Source organism: Phyllopteryx taeniolatus, chromosome 9, assembly GCF_024500385.1.
Source record: "Phyllopteryx taeniolatus isolate TA_2022b chromosome 9, UOR_Ptae_1.2, whole genome shotgun sequence".
NCBI lineage: Eukaryota > Metazoa > Chordata > Actinopteri > Syngnathiformes > Syngnathidae > Phyllopteryx > Phyllopteryx taeniolatus.
This window is the reverse complement of record NC_084510.1, coordinates 24,346,810-24,369,962: the sequence shown is the minus strand read 5'-3', so window position 1 is coordinate 24,369,962 and position 23,153 is coordinate 24,346,810. Positions and strand designations below refer to the sequence as shown.

The window sequence follows — 23,153 nt, the reverse complement described above, 5'->3', positions numbered from 1 at the left end:
CAGTTAAGCGCCAGTTTCAGAAGCTTTATGGACCTCACACTGCTCCAAAACGAAGTACAGTTCACGCATGCCATGGCAATTTTCGGTAACTTGGCTTTCGAAACTGCTACTACCACCACTGATGATAGCACCGAACCGAACTGCTAGAGCAGGCGTTAGCGCAAAGCCAGGGAAAGTCTATCCGCACAGATGCACTGGAACGCAATATCAACAAAAGCTCAATTCAGCAGATTCTTCACATGTGATGAAGGTTTACCCGGACCGATTTCAGGTTGTTGAGCATCATAATCCTCCGCTTGAAGCCTTTGAACAACTTGAGGTCGGTACGGCTTGAGTTTTATCACTCTCCAAAGCATCTGTTGAATCCAGTTTTTGTTTATGCGAAGTTCCAAAGCAGCCCTCCAGATAGACTTTCTCTGGCTTTGCACAAACGCCCGCTCTAAGAGTTCAGTGTTTTCATCAGTGGTGGTAGTAGCAGGCCTTCCGCCACATGGTTTATCAAGAACAGATCCTGTTTCGAGAAACTTATCATGGACAGTGTTAATTGTATAATGCGTTGGAGCAGTGTGACGGCCATAAAGCTTCTCAAACTGGCGCTTGAACTGCAGTCGGGGAGCCAAAAACTTCCTGCCAGGTGGCAGTTATTTTAAGAAAAGTCTGTAGTGTCTTTTGGGGCATCCTGTAGTATACAACCACACACTCGCGCGGCCACACGCACACTATTAATAGCTGCCCATCAAAGGCACCTTAAACGGACAGTTAATGCTCGAAAACCCTTGAATATGTTAAAAGTAATTCTGCGAAAAAGAGTGAAACATTTGGGTGTGATAAAGGGTGGGGGGGGGGGGGGGGGGGGGAATAGAAATCTTGAAGGGGACAAATGCGTTTTCACAGCACTGGACAGTGGGGTGAAACCCTGCTTGAAAACCAAAAATATTGATCAGAAGAATTTTACAGACTCTGTCTTGTTGTGATGTTGTGAATGGAGCACATGGAGAGAAGAGGTGAGTGAACGAGACATCTGTCCACGCCCAAAGCTCATGCAGGTTTAAGACGGATTAGAAAGATGGCAAGTATCGCTGCAGGTAAACCAAAGATGAAGCTCCTGGCCAAGACGCTCTTTTTAGGAATCAAGTAGAGCTGCCAATGTAAAACAAGCTTCACTTTTAAAAAAAGATTTTTTTTAAATTTCCTTTCAATGTAAAATTTTGCAGGCTACCAGATGCAGCAACATACAAAGATGTATAAAGGAATTTTATGGTCACAAAAAAAATATTTTTTTTTTTAAAAATTGCAAGAATAATGAAGTATTTGTCCAAGGGACAATGTGATTTTACAAAAATAAATTCATAGTTACAAGAGAAAAAGTGGCAATTTTATAAGAATAGTTATTATAAGGCGGCATGGTGGCCGGCTGGGTAGAGCGTCAGCCTCACAGTTCTGAGGTGCGGGGTTCAATCCCTGGCCCCGCCTGTGTAGAGTTTGCCTGTTCTCCCCGTGCCTGCGTGGGTTTTCTTCGGGCACTCCGGTTTCCTCCCACATCCCAAAAACATGCATTAACGGGAGACTCTAAATTGCCCGTAGGTGTGACTGTGAGTGCGAATGGTCGTTTGTTTGTATGAGCCCTGCGATTGGCTGGCAACCAGTTCAGGGTGTACCCCGCCTCCTGCCCGATGACAGCTGGGATAGGCTCCAGAACGCCCGCGACCCTCGTGAGGCGAAGCGGCTCAGAAAATGGATGGATGGATGGAAAGTTATTATAAGAAAAAGGTTTTGTTTTTTTTAGAATAAAACAATTACATTTTGAATGGAAACAAATGAAAATCTATTCCAAAAAATGAGAAAAAGTCTCTTTGTCATTTTAGGAGAATAAAGTGATATCATGAGGAGAAATGTAATATGACGAGAATGTTTTCTATTTGTGAGGCATTTTTTGGATTATTCGTGAGAAAAGAAGGTGAATGTTATGATAATAATGTAATAGTGAGGAAAAAATTGTAATTTTTAAATTGTAATATTACATTTTTCTCATAAAGAATGTTTTCGATACTACCATTAATTTTCTTATTAACCATGGTTTTCTCCAGGCACTCCGGTTTCCTCCCACATCCCAAAAACATGCATGGTAGATGAATCGAAGTCTCTAAATTGAATGTGAGTGCGAATGGTTGTTTGTTGATGTGTGCCCTGCGATTGGCTGGCAACCAGTTGAGGGTGTACCCCGCCTCCTGCCCGAAGATAGCTGGGACAGGCTCCAGCACGCCCGCGACCAAATTCAAAAATAATGGTAAAAATATATCATTTAAAAAAATGAACAAAAATAAGCTCACAGTAGACGTTTGATCCCAAGATTTGTATTCCAAAATATTTTTGAATGGCTCAATTTGACCCTCATCACACTCGGAGAGTTCAATCGAGCGAAGTAAGTTTCATACCAAAAAAACGTCTTTTCAATATGACCTCGAAAAATAGCAGGAGGGTTCATTAGCGGGCTGGGAGATCTTTGAGTGTCCCGGGCACAAAGTGAGGATGCTGATCTTGTCCATGCAGGTTGTAAGAGAGGGCAGAAAGCATCTGTTGCTAAGTCGCACGGCACCTGGACACCATTCCCACATGCAGCAAAATCCACCAGATTTGTTTTTCCATTGCAGATGGTCACTTGCACGTTTTCTTCATCCCATTGGTCCGGGTCCCGCAGTGACAGTGGCTCATATATAAGGCGGCACTCTCGCTCTCTCTTTCTCTTCTTGTGTGCTGCAAATCCTGGGCCCACGCTCCTCCCGAAGACTTGCAACTGCAGGTAAGAATTGGACACCTGCTTGTTTAGAAATCAATGCAAATGCTTTCATGGTGAATGCATGTGTTTGTCGCTGGAGCATTTTAGTGAGTATAACTGGTAGAATAATATTTCAAAAGTCACTGGCCACAACATTAGGTACACCTGCACAAGGCATTATTATTATTGTTGTGCTTGTATTTTGCAGTGATGTACCAAAGCACTGAATCATGTTAAGAGCTGTTTCTAATATGTTGGCTTGTAAGAAATCACCTCGTAACAATCATGTTAATCTTAAAAACTCGAGGAAAGCAAATATTTTAAAATTGTACAAACATTGTTTGACCTCTTTTTTTTTTCTTGTTGAAGAGTAAGTAATAGAGTTTCTTTAAATTCAAAATGCAATCTAATAATAATATGCAATAATACTTGCAACGTAATAATATGGTAATAATAATTTATTTAATTTCTGGGATTTTAATTTACTTAATTCCTTAAAGTTTTCATATATATTCCCAAAAGTATATATTAAAAGAAAATATTATTATATATATTATTTTAAAAAACGGTCAAGCATGCAGTGGTTCATTTGGACCTGCAACATTTTTGATTAAATTTAAGACAAATGTCACGTAAAATTCTTCTATTTTTATCTATGGTATTTTCCATATATATATATCTCTGTGTATATCAATGTCAATGTGTCTTATCTGTTACTACAGTGGATTCCCATTGTGATCACGGTAGGTTATCTTTTCTTGCTTTATGGCCGTGGCAATGTCTGTCATCTGCTGGTCATTCATTGTAAGTGCATAAGAAAGTCCTCAAAACGGCAAGTACAGCAACAGATGGGACTATCTGCGTCCACAGCAGTGTTTTAGGGCCCATCAGGGACACAGTTCTTTTTTTTTTTTTTTGCAATAGAACATGTAACAAGGCGGCATGGTGGACAACTGGTTAGCACATCTGTCTCACAGTTCAAATCCGGCCTCGCCTGTGTGCCGTTTGCATGTTCACCCCGTGCCTGCGTGGGTTTTCTCCGGGTACTCCGGTTTCCTCCCACATCCCAAAAACATTAATGGTAGGTTCAGAAAAGACTCTAAATTGGCCGTAGGTGTGAATGGCTGTTTGTTTCTATGTGCCCTGCGATTGGCTGGCGACCAGTTCAAGGGTGGACCCCGCCTCTTGCCCGCAGATAGCTGGGATGGGCTCCAGCACGCCCGCGACCCGAGTGAGGAGAAGCAGTAGAGAAAATGGATGAATGGAACATGTAGCAATATGTGAACACATTAGTTAAGCAACATGTTTTCAATGCACAAAGAGTCACGAGAGTTAAGAGTAAAATGTTGGAGGGAGTGAGGGTATGGGGGAGTATTGTTTTATACACACTGCAGGAAATACGAGAAACAGGTGTGTTCTGGAGAGACTGCCACTAGAGGGCAGCATTGCTCAACGATGGGAATAGGACTGAAAAGTTCAGCATCCCCAGGATCCTTGACCACTGCACAGTATTGTACACAAACACAAGTTGCATGTACTGCATTAAACTTACAATAATAGTTATAATAATGATAATACATAGCCTGGGTATATAGTTGATAAAATTCATAATCAAACAAAAATCACCCCAATTTTATTGGAAAAAACTATTTTCTTTTCATTTTCTGTCTGTTGGCAAAGTGTGTATCAAGAAAGTACGTAGATATTCACCACTAAGAGAAAATCACTTCCACCGTGTCATCGTGTTATTATTATATTACAGTTGAAAACAAGCATCGGGCAGTATGTTCAGCAGGAGCACTTACGGATAAAGTACATGAAGTTCAACAAGCTGTTACCTTGCACTCACTTGGCCCCTGTGAGAATTAAGGTCATGTGTGTCATCTTCAAATTGATGAAACACTTTGCAGCAATGCACAATGTCAATGAGTGACGAAAGTGGCGGCAAGTGTTAAAAAGTGAGGCCGGCCGGTGTGCAATAACCTGATTAGGTGTTTAGTCCTGCTTGACAGAATTAGCTCCCCCCGCAGGAACAGGAACTTGTGCTGTAAGAGCTGAGGGTGAGGCTGGAACAGCACGGACAGCGACATTCATTCCCTCAGCTTGTGCTTTCTGGAGATCCTGGACTATTTGCATTCACACTTTCCATTTGTAGCTTCATTTCCACACTTTTAATGGTCTGCATACGTGTTACATCATGTATTTACATCATGCGCAGTGGTCTGTGCACTACTATTGTGCCTGTGCCAAAATTACATCAGAGTCAATGTGGTCCGTGCACCTCGAATGTATTTACACCATAATCAGTTGTCTGTCTCTTATGTTCCATTTTCAGACAGCGTTGGGAAGCTTACGTTGGAAATATAGTTACAGCCGATCTTGTTGCAAATATAATAGTAGAGTCACTATTTCAATGACTTTTAACAAATTCTTCTTCGAAAATGGAGTAAAGCCATAGCTCATTATTTTGGAATTACCCACATATTTACACACATAATAAACTGATAACAAAACATGATAAAGTGCAAATAAAAACATATTTATTGCATTATATGTGACCAGCATGTGGAAACCTACCATACCATACCGTGTTGACCTAATGACAAAAGTGCACAATTTAGACAATATCGCTTCATATGACAACCCAGATGAGTGAATGTTCCATAAATAAGTCAAAAATTATAAAGATGAGACTGTTCAAAAGTAAATGTTCTTTTATGTGTTAAAAAGTGTACCTATGAGTCTAACTTTTCAAAATCTCAGACAATCACAATTGTCGGTTTTAGAAGGAGGAGGAACTGATAGGAAAAAAATAAGAGCTTTTCCAGCTAGTTTTCAAATGTAACTAAAATCGTAATCATGGAAATGTTCCCAAGCAACTGTAATTTCATTGCATATTTTGTCTCAGCAATTTAGTGGATTAAAATTACATGAATTTTGTAATTAAAATAGGTATTCTTATTACAACACCGTGTTTAGAGCATATTTACATTGTAGTTAGCGGTCTGTGCACGTCTGTTGTCCATGTGTTTACACCATGTTCAATGGTCAGCGCACCTCTAATGTACCAAATGTATACTATATTCAATGGCTTGCCATACTTATATTATCATATTTGATGATTTGTGTACCATATTTACATTGGAATCAATTGTTTCTGCACATCTACTGTGGCATACATACTGCACACCATAGTCAATCAACTGAGCACCTCTAATTAACCATATTTGCATGACTTTGAATGGTATCTGCGCCTCAAATATCAATTTACACCCTAGTGATTTGAGGTCAGTCGACTTGGGATTTTGAGTGATCGCAGTAAAGCAAGCAGGCGTCAATTTAATTGGATTTCCGAAGCCTTGTAGTAAATGTGTCCAAGTGCCCCACATTACTTAATATATGCTATTGGTGTAGCCTATTAGTCAACACTCGTCTCTTGCCATTTTATCAACAATATATTAGCATTTATTTCATCCATGACACCAGCATCCACTTCGCGATTCAAGCAGCCTAGAAGAGTAAATACAACATTACATTATTAATACTAACAAGATGGGTTTCAGTCTAGCGAAATCAAATGTTCTCTATTTCAGGCGTTCTCGACTTTTCTCCGACCAGTCCATGGAAGATGCAGTGTACTGTTGTTGTGGTCAAGGCAGGTGTGATGTAACGGAGAGATTTAACAGATAACTGGGTCTGTCCTAATGGGATCACCCCGTGGATTTCAAAGTTATTTCAAGTGCTGCCGCCATCGTAACATGAACGTCGACCACATTAGACCTACTTCAAACCTTATATCATGTTTGTTGTATTCGCACATGAACATACCTTTGACCGTACAGTGACATCCCCGCCTATTTGCGGCTCGCTACTCACGAATAGACCTATTCGTGTCATCATTGTGTATTTTTGTGCTCTTTCTACAGTGCCACAAGATGCCACCAAAGCTCTGCCTAAAAGGAAAGTAACAATTTTGATCACGCAAGTATCTTGAAGTGATGCATCTTGACTGTTGTAGTAGAAACTGGAGGAAGGGTACCCTGGGTTGTTGGTATTTTTTGGGTGGGGGCTGGAACGGATCAATGGCCTTTCCATTTGGTTCAATGGGGAAGGATTATTTGAGATATGCGTTTCATCAACGCTGGAAGTCCAAATACAAATAACAATGCAGTATTACAAGAACACTGCAGTAAGAGTAACAAGTAGCGATGAGCATATTTTAGCAAGAAATATGAGGTCGACACGTAAAATACGCGGCCAGCCAGATCAGTCCCCAGGGCCTTGAATTTGACCCCTGGACCTTCGTGCGAGTACGTCAAAGTACGAGCCCGGAATGGTTATTTCGAACCAGGATGGCTGACCTGCTGTTCAGCTTTGAGCATTGATTGTTGAGACCTTTTTGTGCGTCATGTTATGATAGGATTGCCCACCCAATTTCATGTTGATTGGAGAAACTGGTGTTGGGGGCTTCTTTTTTCGAACATTACAGGCAACTATTGAGTGAGTTTTAGGAGATCTTTTTCAAGACTCCTAAAATACAACAACAACAAAAATCACCAGCAATCCCCCATCTATCAAGGATACCTGCTTCTGATCTGCGGATAGCGGAATCTGCGGAATTTGAGGGGGTCCACTGTACCTGAAAGTGGAGTGTTCAACATGCAAAACATTTAAACATGATTTATCCTTTCTTTCAATGACTTGTCAATGTTACCGTGTCATTCGTGGAGGCAGACGGGACGGTGCTGCTCATCGGCATGCAAGTGCATCTACGCATTTCGTTTTTGTCAAAGACCGGTATTTGTTTAGGAGGGCTGAAGATTGAGAAGTTCCCCTAAAATAGGCCTAGCAACGAACGCCACCGCCTCTAGGCACGCATCACATTTTGATGACGCATGCGGACGTGCGACTGTCCCTGACTGGGGTTGCCAAATAAGGCGTTAATCCCCTTACATATGAAAACTGGTGTGTTTAGCCAGGTTTCGTCTTTGAAGTCTCAAAGGAAACCTGGCGCTCTTTGGAATGAAAATGAAGTACCGTTCACAGACGGCACAATGAGCGCGTTCACAATAATGTTCATCAGGCACAATTGCACAAAGTTTACCCAAAATATGAACAAGTTCATGAACCTTCGTTCACTTAACTCGTTAAGGCATTACGTTGCCACCTAATGTGGGCGGAGCATTGGGGTCAAAGTTGAATGATCATTTTGAGGATTATGTTGGTTGATTTGATTTCTCGTTAGGGCGCACGCTGTTGACAAGGCGGAATTTTACAGGCGTTCCACGATTTCTTTTCACTTTTGTTGACAGTTCAACCTTGGACTAATCCAATCCTCTTGCATTACGTTGATGCGGTTCACTGTTGACCCGCGGAGAGGAGGGTGCGTGGGAACAGTGTCTTCCCAGGTTAGCTTGCCATGACGCTGCAAGGGGATGAGGTCAAAGTCACAATTTATTAACGCTCCCAAAAGGAGATTTGGTGGGATTGTGTGGCGTGAAGGATTAGGGCTTTAGTGGCCAACGGTGGGTCAGTGTGTCAGTATATCAGTGAGTCAGTAGGCTTTTAGTTTTTCCCATAGTGGGTGACCGATCTGCTTTCCATTGGCGGCGCCGGCGCCGGTGACAATGAGTACTCACCTGTTTATGACAAGAACTGTCCTCGCTGCGACAGTCTCAGTCACGTGCTCGGATCTCAGCGTTTATTGCGATTATTTCGTCTTGGTTTTCATTTGATAACGTCTTTATTTGCGCAGTCACTTGTTTCACGTCTCACCTTCACAAAGAGGCACGCGCGCTCGATGAACCGCATGTGTATTTATCAATGATTTGAATTATGTGTTCTCAAGTGCACATCAAGTAGACTAAGGAAGCTATCGCGCTACCTTTGCAATCACGGGACACTCCATTAGGTACACCTGCACGATAGCTGCTATAAATATGCCTTTACAGAGATAATAATGGTTATTATTAATTCATGCCCCTTTAGAGACAATGTTTATTATCATTTTATTACGATGGCTACTACTACTACTATTATAGTTGTTGTTCTTGTAATTGTTATTATTATTTGCTTTAATATCCCCTGACTAATGAAGCATATTTCAGTGGATTTGAATAATTGTTGTACAATGCTCGGTTTGAAATGTACCTTTAGATCATACCTTTGCTCATATTAACTATTTTTTTATTTTTTATCTTAATTTTATCCCATGCTCCTGAAAATGACATCGTTTGGAAATGGAATAATGTCATTCAAATTAAATTGAATTCTAATCACATTTTATTTAAAATCTCCTGAGAAATAGTGATAATATAAAATGAAATACTGCAAGGATAGAATTACAACGATTGCAAAGATTCATGTTAATTCATTCATTTTGTTTGAGAACTGCAAATGTCATATTGGTGTACAAAAATTTTTAACCACTTGAATATTAATTATTAAATACAATAGAACACTCTTTGAACTCAAATTTGTATTTTTGATTCATTTGAAATATTGTACTTTTTGAAAATGCATATGACTATTATTATTATGTTTATTTTTATTCATTTATTTGCAAGTAAGATGAGGAGTAGGGCAATTTAGAGTCTTCAATCAACCTACCATGCATGTTTTTGGGATGTGGGAGGAAACCGGAGTGCCCGGAGAAATCCCACGCAGGCACGGGGAGAACATGCAAACTTCCACACAGGCGGGGCCGGGGATTGAACCCCGGTCCTCAGAACTGTGAGGCAGACGCTTTAACCAGTCGTCCACCGTGCCGAACGTGACAAATATAATGACAAATATTAATGCTGTGTTCATGATTTGCAGTGCCATGTCCGACTAGACCATCCCATAATGTAGCCGGACAGTTGTTACTGAGCGTGTAGCGTCTACGTGTCGTGCTCTTGAACTCGGCCTATTTGTTGTGGTTTCACTGTGACTTGTTTATTTACCTGCTGTTTGCCTCATCAGCTATCATTGCACATTGTACGCTGTACTTGAAGTCATTTTACAATGCAATTGAACTCTGTCTATCTTATTTATTCAACTTATTACATTTTTATTCAAGCACCATCCACTTGTGAAGGGACTAAAGATGGAAATTAGCCATTGGCTGGAATCTTGTATATTTACATTTTAGCAATATACGCTGTCACCCCCCCCCCCCCACACACACACACACAAATAAAACAAACAAACTATAGAAGATGGAGAATATGCATCTCAAAGAATCTTGCTACAATAAAGCAAACATTCGCCTTAGACAGTGATTAGAGTTCATTTGGATTGTTGACGCAAGTTCTATTGGCTGACCCGCCAAGTGTTTGATTTAATCTTTGGACCATAACAAGGTACCCCCGCCTTTCGCTCAAAGTCAGCTGGGATAGGCTCGAGCTTACTGGTGACTCTAATGAGGACAAACTAAAAAAAAAAATAGTGCGAATGGTTGTTTGTTTGTATGTGCCCTGCGATTGGCTGGCAACCAGTTCAGGGTGTACCCCGCCTCCTGCCCGATGACAGCTGGGATAGGCTCCAGCACGCCCGCGAGCCTTGTGAGGAGAAGCGGCTCAGAAAATGAACAGATGGATGGAGCTTTGCCAAGTCATTGGTTTGAAAAGCGCCTCTCTAAATCAAGATGTGAATTCCAGCCATCCATTTTCTATAGCTCTCGTTCTCATTAGGGTTACGGGTGAGCTATCCCAGGTGACTTTTGACGAGAGAAGTGGGGTCCACAATGGACTGGTCACCAGTCAATTGCAGGACACATACTGTATAGACAAACAGCCATTCTCTTTAACATTCACACCTATGGACAATTTTGAGCCGGGGTGTCCGAGGGCTACTACATACAGAAAAACTGAAACATGCAATGGCCACTTTTTGTTCGATGAACCTAACATGCAGGTTTTTCGGAATTTGGGAGAAAGCTAGAGTACCCGCCAAAAAGCCCACGCAAGCACGGGGAGAACGTGCGCACTCCACACAGGAAGGCCCAAGCTGAGATTCTAACCCAGAACCTCTCAATTCTGATGCATATCTGCTAACCACTAATTGACTAAGCTGCTGATTTAAGTTCCCTCTTTCACAATTAATAAACATTAATAGAACATATGTTTAGGGATGTCACGATCGAATCTTTTTGGAATCGATTATCCTACAGATATTAACTAACTACCAACATAACTACCATTCAGGGCACTCATACATCATGTTGTATGTACATTACGCATCTAACAGTGTCTTAAAAATCACTTACAGACGCTCCTCTATCATTTTTGGCAAAGTTTATCAGTGGCCCAACACCGTGTCTGTCTGCAATATATGTCTGTGTGAAACATTGGTTCCGGCAGCATTTTTTCCCCCAGCTCTAAAAATGTTTATATTGTAATTTGTCTCTTCTTTACCTGGCGTGTCGAACCACAACGAGATGAGGCACACGTGCCCAGGATGTCGTAATTTATCCTGCGTTAGCTCACATGAAGAGATAATTTACCCACCTAGTGAAATGAAAATGAGCTCATGCCAAGGGAATGTGACAACTGTTGACACACCAAACACAGACTGTCGATAAAACCACTTCCACTGTTTGTATTAGCAAACACACCCTTTGCCTTGCCGACCGTGGACATGACACGTAGCATGCCAGCTGAAATTGGTCTTTTGGACACAAGCGAAGAACATCTGTGTGTCTGTGGTTTCCATTATATGGGAGCTGGTTGGTTGACACAAGAAACTGCGCTAACAGGAACAGCTGGAAACGAAAACCTAACGAACAGGACAAAACATGAACATGGGTCACGAGAAAACAAGACATAACATGAAATTAGATAGAATCGAAACCACAAAGGCACGGCTCATGACATCGATTCAAGCTTTGCGGATTACCATGACCTGGACGACAACAGTCATCAAGGAAAAAACATTTTTAGCAAGCACATTGGTATTTGTTTATTGATGTTGTGACAAAAAGTAAAATATGACTTGGGCAATTATCATTCACCCATTCATTCATCTTCCGTTCCGCTTCTCCTCACAAGGGTCGCGAACGTGCTGGAGCCTATCCCAGCTTTCTTTGGGCGAGAGGCGGGGTAAAACCTGAACTTGACGCCAGCCAATCCCAGGGCACGTATAAACAAAAAAACATTCGCACTCACATTCACACCTACGGGCAATTTAGAGTCTTCAATTAACCTACCCTGCATGTTTTTGGGATGTGGGCGGAAACCGGTGTTCCCGGGAAAAACCCACACAGGCACGGGGAGAACATGCAAACTCCACACAGGCGGTGCTGGGATTTGAACCCCAGTCCTCAGAACTGTGAGGCAGATGTGCTAACCAGTCGACCGCCGGGCAATTATCAAGCAAATTACATTTTTAATATAATGTAATTTAAGATGCAGTAAAAGAACCCCAGCAGAGATGCATGTGTTCATTTATTTTATTCCAAAATAGATTGCAACTGCAATGCTGTGATTAGAAAAAAATATGACTGTGAATCATTCAATAAAATATAGTATCATATATAAAACAATAAAAACATAATTACAGTCATGATATTACATTAAATTCATCACTACAGACAAAAGCCACCCATTTTAACACAAATAGAACCTGAGAAAATACACTGATTGACATTTGTTTTTCTGTGGGCTACTTTATATTGTGAAGTAAACTATCGCCCAGTTTGTTTACACATCCTTTTCGAGGACAATTGTCTCAGGGTGTTAAAGTGCTTATTATGGTACAATGGCAACAAGATGCTAATAACAATATGAATCATAATAATACAAAAACCGTCTGCGTTAAACAGTAAAACGACAATTCAAGTGCAGCTTTGGAGGCAACATATGTCCTAACAATTGTGGCTGAAGTAAAAGATCATATTTGTACTATTAGCCAATGTATAAGGTTTGCAGTTTACAATGTGAGCATAGTGTAAACAAAACGAAAAAAATCCAACAAAAAACATGCTATGATATTTATACTGGCCGGTTTAGTTGTTTTCTGATTATTAGTGGGCATACTGGCATTTTGAATCTGCCCCAAACACCAAACACAGCTGGTTGACCACCTGTTGTGCAATTGGGATGATGTCAAGTCCCCCCTTGTGGAATGATTAACGGGCTGCGTTTTGCTGGAAAGCTTCTAATTATACATCGCACCAGTAAACTTTGGACTTTGACAACTATACGTGACAACGTACAGCAGCACATGCCATTCTGACCCATCTGCCGCGCAGACCTTCACATTACCTGACCGCTGATGCAATCGTGTCCCAATGATTGCCAAATTGTGACCTCGGGTTCACATGCTGTCTGTGTTGCCCAACTTCAAAGACCGCTTGTGTCAACAGTACAGTGGAGATGCTGATTAAACATATTTCGCTCAGCCCTTTTATTTGTTATTTTTTTAACCCCTCCAGTGTTTTCGTACGTTAAAGTCACGTGACCCTGACTTAAAACTGGTCATTAAAACAGGGTCTCCGTTAAGGCTACGGCTATCAAGTATTTTTTGAATTGATTATTGTACCGATTAACTCATTGTTTAATCGAGTAATTGGATAAAAAGCTATTTTGCATGATTAAACAACTAAATGTGCATGTGAGGTACAGGTATTATTATTATTATTCCTCACGTGCCACATTCTATCTGTGACTTTGAGTGTGTGTGGCTTTAAAAGGTGGGGCCCGGTGAGTGACGTGTACGTCAGCAGATGACAGCGTAGAATTGACTGCTGGGAGCTCGGATTGCGGGTGGCTGTAAACTGGCGAACCGTTTGCCAGTCTGCATTTTGAGTGCCTCTTCATCAGTTGCGGCCTTAGCAGCTTGTGTATGAATGCGATTGTTATGTGGTTGTTTTATGACTGTTATGTTGAATAAAATGATTGAAAGTGCACCAGCTACTGTGTCTGTCCTTGACCACTTGTGGGGCCATTGCAATATGTTGTAACTAGCGGTGCCAGGCAATATTAAATGAGCTAAAATCGATACTTTGGAAGCAGGTATCCTAGAAAGAAATATTTTTGGGGAATCCTCCACACAATGCTCCAAAATCCTGTCTGCTGGAAAGTTCAAAATAATATAGCCCCCAACACCCAAATTGGGTGAAAATGTGTATCAAAATAGGATGCTTGAAAATGTCTTGAAGTCGACCATTTTGGTTCAAAGCAGTCATTTTCGGCGAATATCAGGGCAATCTCCGCATTCACCTTTTCAGTGGTTGTAATGCCAGTAAAAGAATCTGTTTGGTGCGATGATTCCTGATGCATTTTTTTGCAGGAATTATCAGGAAGGGATTATATGTGGCTGTAATTTGTCAACTCTTTCCTCGGAAAATGTTGTTTTTAAATTCTATAAATCGGTATTCCTATGTCTTCAAATGCATCTAATCTTGGAGCCAATGGCGAGCCGTTTGTGACCATCTGTACTACACATACAATACTCTAGGACTGCTGCATAAAAACTTAACTACACAAGGGTACAAACTCTTATGTGCATCCACAGGACTCCACAATCATGTCAGGCACGTCGGTTTTGATGATACTGTGCTGGGAGTTGAAGTACACCATGGACAGAGGCTGTCGCTCCGTGGGAACGCAACACGAAGACGCAGCCGTGTTGATACCGTTGACCTTCAGCTGGCTCAAGACGGTGGCGTGGAAGGACGCGGCGATACCTGGAGATCCGGCCAGGTGCTGCGGGCACTGCCCCACGCAGTAGTTCATGTGGTAGCCCTCGGGCGCGATGATCCAGTCGTGCCACTGGATGTCCTTAAACTTGATGTACAAGTCTTTCTTGCAGCACACGGTGACGTCATCGCCGCACCGCAATGAGCGCTTCCTGAGCAAGTGTCTGGCGGGGTCGTCGCGTAGACGCACCTGGGCCATCAGGAAGGGCTTATACGGGGTGTTGGCGGAGTTTTCCAGGGAGCAAAGATTTCTCCCATCCTCAGTGCAGCTCACTTCCAGACGGAGTCGCTTCTGGCCACCGTCCAGGAAGGCCTGCAGGGTGCGGCTGATGGGGAAGGTGTGCCAGTTACTCTCCTGGACCTCCAGCATCTTTTCTATCACCAAGGTCCGGTTTGAATCTCCACCGTCTATGGTGAGGAAGACTTGAGCTGGCACTTGAAGGGGCGACTTGGAGGAGCGGACGTAAATCCACAGGGAGGACTGCAGCACCTGGATACTGCGGCCATGTTCTTGCAGGAACTGGAAGGAAAGGCTGAGATTTGCCTCGTCCCCGTGCAGACTTTCATCTGTGGATTAAACACAAGGTAAGGAAATGACATTGAACCACAATGACAGAATGTGTCGATGGCCGACAGACATCAGTTTGTACGTTGATCATTTTAGACGAACTGTACAAGCAAATGACACGATATAGAAACAGTGTCAATGCCTTCAGTCTGTCCATCTTTCTGTTCATATGCAAGTCCATCCATCCATATATCTGTCTGGTGTCCATCCGTTTGTCCGTCTACGATGCCTTCTGGTTGTCAGTCCATTTGTCCTTCTGTATCTATGATACCTTAGAGCAGGGGTGTCAAGCTCATTTTTGTCACGGGTCCACATCGCAGTTATGAGCTCCCTCGGGGGGCCGTTAACGACTGTGGACCCATATAAATTAAAGATGACCTCATATACTGTAATGACAGTATACACAACACATTGATGAATAACCAGTTTTGAAATCAGAAGCCTATAAAAACACATTTTTCAACGATTACATTTCTTTTCAAAGGGGGATCGGTAACAAAAGAAATGCTTGCAAATATCTCAATGGTATTACACCAGAAAGCAATTAGCGATTTTGATTTGCTTTCGCGGGCCACATAAAATGATGTGGAGGGCCGGATCTGGCCCCGGGCCACCAGTTTGAACTTTCTGTCTGTTCAATCATCCATCTGTCCATCTCTTTATCCGTCTGTCCATCTGTTATGTTTCATGTATAACACTGTCCAGCTTTGTCTTTTTGTACTGCACCTCTGTCCGTCTGTCTGTCTATGCTTTCCTAAAACGATGTATTGTTGTCCGTCCGTGATGCCTTCAAGCTGTCTGCCTGTCCTTCCATTATCCAGCTGCTTGTCCGTCATTCTGTCTGTCAGTCCATCTTACTGTGATTTTGTTTTATTTATTTTTTTTATCAGGCATCTGTGTGTCTGTCTTTATATCATCCATCCATCCATCATGCCTTCTACCCATGTGTCTGTCTGTAGATGAATCCATCCATCCGTTTATCTACTTTCCTCTCTGGGTCAAAAACAGAAAACCGTTTTTAAATTGTCAGTTTGCGAGTCAGGCTGAGCTCAATAGATCAACTAACTGCAGAGTTGTCCAAAACTAGCCAAGAAAGTGCTGGTATTATTTGAACACTGATGACTCGAAAACAGGTGAGAGATTCTCCCGTGCACTTTCACCTAGTTTGCTCACAAGCCCAGCTGACAAGCAAAGCGCAAATAATCCATTTGTTTCATCATTTTGCGCAATGGCATGTGCCAGACCGGCAGGTAAAAGTTCTTTTTTTTTTTTGGAAAGTGTATAAAGGCCACTTAGCACACTTACTTAGATCGGCAAAGCTGACTATTTCATAGCCTTGGTCTTTGGATAGCACATTGTTGTCTAGTTCGAGGGTACCGTCCTGCCTGACGCGCCCCGAGTTGAGTTTGCGCAGCGCAGTGAGGAGCGCCACCCGGGGCACAGACTGAGAGATCCTGGGTCTCTCTTTCAGATGCAGCTTGTCCAAAATTTGCTCCTTGGCGATCTCCACCATCAGCCTCTCCTCCGCGTCCCTCCCCAGGGCACGGGACCCGCAGGACGCGCAACCCGAGGGGCTACCGCTTACCCAGAGACCCTCCCAGAACAACGGGGCAAAAAAGAAAAGCGCGCGCAGTGAGGACGACCACGCCATTTGAATCTCAAATGGAATAACACACACACAAATAAAAAGGTCTCCTTGTGTTTTCAATTTGAGGTCCCGGTCTGCAGCTGGAGAGTTGAGTGATGCGTCGGCGTCCTGGCGGTGAAGATATCTGCTGTGGGGTAATCCACCAAAAGTGGTGACACGCTGGAGGGACGCACCAATGAGCGCGCATGCACCCGGGGGCACCGCGCGAGGAACTTTGTTGCCAGCGCATCTGCGGACGCAGCACGAACTCACGACGAAACGAGCGGGGCGCTCAGGGCAGGCCCGGGCGGAGGGCTGAGTGCCAATGACCCGCAACGCAACGCGCAGGGACAACTGCGCGCGTGTGGGTCCAGTTTTGCAGTTTGGTTGACATGTGCACGTAGTCCCAGAGCGGCCCCTCATGCTGGTCAGTGCCCGACTTCAATGCGAGGAAAACGTTCATTTATATGTATCCCCCGACCGCCCCCCCCCCCCCCCCCCCCCCACCCACACACACACACACATGTAACCGTTATTATGCTATATTGTTCAATTGTACTGTGAGGATACTAATTGAATATAATTGGTACAATACGTGCAAAAATAAATGATTTTACCTGTTGGAAAGTTCTCGTGCATGTTTTCCATATACATTGCGAGCATTACAAATACATGTTTTAGCATATTACTATAATATCTCTCTGGTGCATATGCTCATTAAAACAAAGATGTTTTTAAAAAAGGCAAAACAAAAAGTGTTGTTTTCAATATTCGTGCCCAATACAAGTGTTGGTTCGGACATGAGTGTAGTGCGTGACTGCCAATGTGTGGAGAATATAAGCAACTACAGTCTTTTTGATTTTTAGTCAGGCATATACAAAGCTCCCTTTTCATTCCAACGTTTTTGCACTTATTTATTAAAGCACGGAATGGCGCACAAAGTACACGACTGTGGTAAAATTATCCTGTAAAATCTGCTTTTAAACATTCAGTAGGATATACACACAAGGCTTTCCAGCAGTAGTTTTCAAGTTTTTTTTTGTGTGTTTTTTTTTTACATCAAGCAGCACCTCAAAAATGTTTTAGCTCTCCGAGTACAACCGTCATGGCCATCCTTAAAATACAGTGGCGTAGTAGGCCGAAGTGTTCATCAAAAAAACGAGGGAGAGGTTTTATTTCTAAAATGTATATTTAATATTATTGTCAGCCGCTGTAATATTTTGCACAGTTTGAACATTAACACTGTGCTTAAATATAGGGAAGAAAAAATTGTGATTCCACTTAGAAAACGATTGTAAAAGATCAATGCAAATGTAATGTACCATAAAGTTAAATAAAACTGTACTGTAGAGGACAAAAATAAATAAATAAATAACTTATATATATATATATATATATATATATATATATATATATATATATATATATCAAGCCATTATAATATTATGCAAAGTTTGAACATTTAATTGAGTGATTCTTTTGCGTATCACTAGAGGGAGCTCCCCACACTTTGAGAATCACTGCTTTGGAGGACAGAAGACAATGAATGCATGCCCAATTTACCTAAAATATAGCTACAGTAAGTAGAATGTATCGAATAAATAGCAAACATATGGGACAGGGGTTTCCTTGACCCACCGTCCTGCCATCTTTGTGCTTGGTGAGGCTGCGATTGGCCAGTATTTCAGGCACTGCTCTCCGCAACGACTGGATGGCCCCACATATCAATCGTTACAGGAGCACAGCTGATCACTAAAAGGTCCCCACGACCCAAAACGTTGCTCAAAAAAAAAAATCTTGGACTAATAAAGACAGCAATTTCTTTTTATAGACGAGGGCAGGCTTCCTCACAGTAGTGTTCAGACGTGGATAGGAATGTGCTACATTTACTTCATTACATTTACTCAAGTAACATTTTGGATAAATTGTACTTGTATTTATGTTAAGAAGAAACGGTATTTCTACTTGGTTACAATAATCTACATGTCGCTCACTACTTGAATTTATCAATAATTGCGTACGCGATTTATTTTTAGACTTTTCGACTTCCGTATCGGGCAACCATTGCGCTAATCCACCGTGATTACACAGTGATTTTTAGATTAGATTAAGTGATATTGTTCAGCAGTATCTGAATTTGCACATTATTTTAATTATTTTTATTTGATTTAAAACTGATTTAAAAAATAGATCAGAAGTTACTCACTACTTGAGTATTTTTTTTCACTGAGTACTTTCTTACTTGAGTAAATATTCTACCCCTCTATCGTCATTAAACATGACAATTTATGGTCAGTAAACAGCTAAACAAGGCTTTGAAATCACCAATTTCATTAGTGCAAATCTCGTGGGCTAAGCGTTACGCTAGCAAGTGTTTTTAACGTGTTGCCTAAATTGGGTCAATAGCCACGTAACGTTTGCAACGGTGCAATAACGTTAAGTATTGTGGTTAATTTTGCACCATACCCGATCAGGGAACGCACAAACATTCCTACCTGTCTGTTTTGAGTCTTTCAACTATAGGAGGAGGAGGAGGATGAGATGAGGGTAGCTGGGGCAAGACAGGAGCATATATGTACAATTCTTCCAGGAACTCAAATACATGCCTGTCAGATATCACACACTATAACACTTTGGATGGCATTGGATGGGTCATTGTTATTTTATTAAAACTGTCTGTAGGTGAAAAAAGGGCTGCAGCAAAAAGAGCACTTTTTTTTTCATCCAGGGCCAAAGGGCAGGTGCGTGAGCACCACCTATGGTCTGTGTGCACGTGCCTGCCACAGCCACAGTATTCAGAGACATGGGAATTGTTTTAAATTGTGAAAAAAAATGAAATAATAATAAGTATATTTTAAAGCGATAAAGCTCAATATATAATTATTACAACGTTTATTTTTTGTATTGGTTTACATTTTATTGTGGATTTTTTTTTTAAACGTCTGGTTTTAGTGTAAGAGCGCCCCCTAAAGCCCCGGAGGACTCTACTGACGGAAACTGTCGGCGAGTGGGGTGGGCGAAAAAGTGACGCCGACACACAGTGTACACACTCACAAGCCGGAGCTGAGACAGCTTGGGGGGGAATCGGGTTTCGTTTCTTTTTTTTTTTCTTTGCTTTCTATTCATTTGGACTCTTTGTCGATTCGACCTGTTGCTGTCGGCGGCTCAAAAATGACTCGCTCTTGAGTCACCACAGCGAGCCTGCGCGGCGCTGTTTTTGACAGTCAGTCCGGGGGTCGCAGTGAACCACCGCCGCCGCCGCCGCCACCACCACCACCACCACCTACCGAGCGGCTAGCATTAGCCCCTAGTAAGTCACATACGGGCAAGCGACACTCAGCTAGCGCCTTCCCGATTCGGGCGGCCCTGACAAGTGGTTTGCCGAAAACGCGTGTTATGGCTTCAGTTGCATGATTAGCGACGGTGTTACGCGGATAGAAAAGGCTAGTTAGCAGGCTTACGTTAGCTAGGTGTTTTGTGTGTGTGTGTGTGTGTGTGTGTGTGTGTGTGTGTGTGTGTGGCTAATTATATGCGCCGGGGGAGGTGGAGGCGACGAGTTTATACCGTGTGTCTAGCTATTGTTAGCTTCTGGGCTCGTGTGGCTAATATCTCCATTGGTCCTGGTTCTGACCACACCGACCATCTGCTCTCCCACAGACTCAACTTTCCAGGGAGAGAGCGCGGAGGGGATTCTTCGTCGCGGACCCTCCTCCATTCAACCCAGCAAAAAAAAAGAAAAAAAGGTAAGCTGCGCGCTCGGGATGACTTAAGTTGACACACTGAATGTAAAGAGCCATCTTTAAAGTTCCCTTTCTACCTGGCGCGAGATGTTAAAACGGCATGTTGACACAAATGGCCATTCGAATGGATTGAATGAGAATGAAACGAGGCGGTGCAGTTTCGAGGAGCTGAAAAGCCTGCTTGCCTGTGACAACACGCTGTTATTTATACCCAAGTAGCAACCACAGAGCGTTCGATACTACAGAGGAGTTGATGATATCCAAAGATATTGTAAATTTGGTATGCAGCGAACCCCCGTCGATTTACCATTGGGAGCTAACCTACTTTTGAAAGAACCCGACTAAACCGTTTGCTGAAAAAACTCAACTATTTGCGCCAAACCGCGAAATTCTTCCTATAAGTAACAACGTGAGAAGATTTCCTAAAAAATAAGTCTGGTTGGAATGGTCCCTTCAATCTGAGTCCAATGCAACAAGAATTTTGAAAATAAATGAATGGTTGCAGAGCAATTAAGTTTTTTTGTTGGGAAAAAAAATCCATTTTGAGGAATGTTTTTGTGTGAAATCTGGTTAAAAACACCATCAAATTAGAGTAAAATAGTATAAAGTTATTTTTTTCTCAACATATCTCCTTTAACCATTTCGTTCAGTCTGCTACTCTGGAAATCCCTTCTCCGATTGGCTGACAAGTTTCAGTTAAAAATATCCACCAGTAAGCTCGTACATGCGACAATACAGAGAGGTTGTCCAATTTGTTTAGCCAAGAAAATTTGTTTCAAATGGTGTCACTTGCCCTAAAAACTCTGCTTAAATAGCGCAAATGGAACATTTGTGAGTAGAGCAGTTTGAGCAGTCGAATAGTTCATGTAATCAAATGCTTTTCCGTAAATTTGTTTGTTATAGAGGATTTTAGAGGCCTTTAATGTGCTCATTTCATTATTTTTTATTTAATTTATATTTATTTTATTGCAACCATTTTGTTGCTACTTCTAAATCCTTTTGCACGGTGCAGTCATCTGCTGAGCAAAACGTCATTCGAGAGCGGTTGCCCAGTAGCTAGCTCGCATAATTTTTGGTGAGTTTTCTGCCTCATGAGGCCTTGAGTCAAATATCTAACATGTTTGAAATGTTTCGCCTCGCAAGGTGAAATCCTCACCGTGTACGCATTTGAGCTGAATGCTGAGGGCAGAAATTAGGTGGCCAATCAAAATGCATTCTCCTTTCAAATGATTTCAAGATGGCAGCTCCCAGTGAAGTTGTCAGCGACGACATTTTAGAGGATGAGTTGGTCGATATGTGGCCAGATTATACCTGCTTATATGGCGCAACATCTTACGATTTGTAAAAAAAAAAAAAACAACAAAAAAAAAAACTGCCATCTAATACTGGATGTAGCCGCTGACAACTTTGCTGGTCATCATGAAATGATGAAGGATGCACTTTGATTATAGCTCAAGTAGTGCGCACACGATGGGCTTTTCACCTTGCAAGGCAAAAAATTACGTTAGATGTTCGTCTCGGGTCTCAGGCAGAAAATTCACAGAAAATACGCAAACCCGGCGACCTATCTGCTGAGCATACATTCTCGAATGACTTTTTACTCAGCAGATAGCTCCAGTTGGCGGCAGTCTTGAGGCCCGCTGCACACCAAGCGGCGTGGACGAACGCCACGGAACTGTCACGTAGGGTGCTACTAGTTTTGCTGCCATTTGAAATTTGAACGGCATTGCAATGTTCAGGAAATCCTTAAGAGCTTTTAAAACAAATTTTTTTTTCCAGGTATGAAGCAATATCCAGTTGGCCGGCAATACACTATACATGGTGTTTTTCCAATAATACTTAACTCTTGTTATAATTTCATATGTAGCTGTGGCTAAAAGTGTTTAGGGATAATAATTTGGGGGTATATTTAGGGTTTACACATGAATATAGACAATTATAAAAAAATAATACATTGTGGCGTCCATTATTCACGTCAAGCTTGGTCCCTAATCAGTGCAACAGTGATGGGTCGCTCTAAACATGAATATGCATCGATTAATCGATGCTTTGGGTTTCCGTCGCCCTTAAGTCTTCCCATTCGCTTTTTTCCCCCATTTCAAAATGGATAAAAATGTTTGACAAACAGCGACTTCACAATTTTGACAACCCAGCTAGAAATAGGCGCTCAGTGTCACAAGGTGGGATCAGATCGCAGACCCCTCGAGCTGTGATCCATTCCGCTACATTTGTCAACTTCTGATTAAAAAAAAAAAAAAAAAAATTATTATTATTATTTTTTTAGTATTACAGAGATACATTTTCCATTGGCAGTTTTTATATTTTGAATAAGCTGTCCCAGAATCTAAACAGTTGCCAATGGGAATGGAAACTAAAATGGGAAGTAGAGACCAAACAACAAAAAGCGGTGCGTCAGAAGCAACACTTCTGCTCAGTTATCCGCATGACTTTTGGCGATCGTCTTTGTGTGTCATGACAGGGAAAACACTTCCATCCATCCATCCATTTTCTGAGCCGCTTATCCTCACAAGGGTCGTGGGAGTGCTGGAGCCTATCCCAGCTATCTTCGGGCAGGAGGCGGGGTACACCCTGAACTGGTCGGCAGTCAATCGCAGGGCACATATAAACAAACAACCATCCGCACTCACATTCACACCTACGGGCAATTTAGAGTCTTCAATTAACAAACCATGCATGTTTTTGGGATGTGGGAGGAAACCGGAGTGCCCGGAAAAAGCCCACGCAGGTACAGGGAGAACATG

The 23,153-nt window shown here is 42.1% G+C and overlaps 2 protein-coding genes and 1 long non-coding RNA gene across 8 annotated transcripts in view; 2 read left to right on the top strand and 1 right to left on the bottom strand.

Annotated features, from left to right (window-relative positions):
* The first annotated feature begins 859 nt into the window (after positions 1 to 859).
* On the top strand, positions 860 to 14,693 carry LOC133484026 (uncharacterized). Its single transcript, XR_009790272.1, has 3 exons — positions 860 to 2,800; positions 14,273 to 14,460; positions 14,570 to 14,693. It is a non-coding gene; the product is annotated as an uncharacterized LOC133484026 (long non-coding RNA).
* LOC133484025 (inhibin beta B chain) lies at positions 12,183 to 16,868 on the bottom strand. The gene is made up of 2 exons (XM_061786074.1): positions 16,330 to 16,868; positions 12,183 to 15,023 (listed from the first exon to the last, which is right to left on the bottom strand). The coding sequence occupies exons 1-2, from the start codon at positions 16,673 to 16,675 to the stop codon at positions 14,257 to 14,259; spliced, it is 1,113 nt and encodes a 370-aa protein (XP_061642058.1). The 5' UTR covers positions 16,676 to 16,868; the 3' UTR covers positions 12,183 to 14,256.
* A 2,780-nt stretch (positions 16,869 to 19,648) lies between these two features.
* Positions 19,649 to 23,153, top strand: part of LOC133483596 (R3H domain-containing protein 2) — a 53,060-nt gene continuing 49,555 nt past the window's right edge. For 5 of the 6 annotated variants that reach the window (XM_061785023.1, XM_061785020.1, XM_061785021.1 and 2 more), the window contains exons 1-2: positions 19,650 to 19,961; positions 20,309 to 20,394. The gene's annotated coding sequence lies outside the window, so the exon portion shown is untranslated. Of the gene's footprint in view, positions 19,962 to 20,308; positions 20,395 to 23,153 lie in introns of all 6 variants that reach the window. The other variant, XM_061785022.1, reaches the window with a different exon arrangement.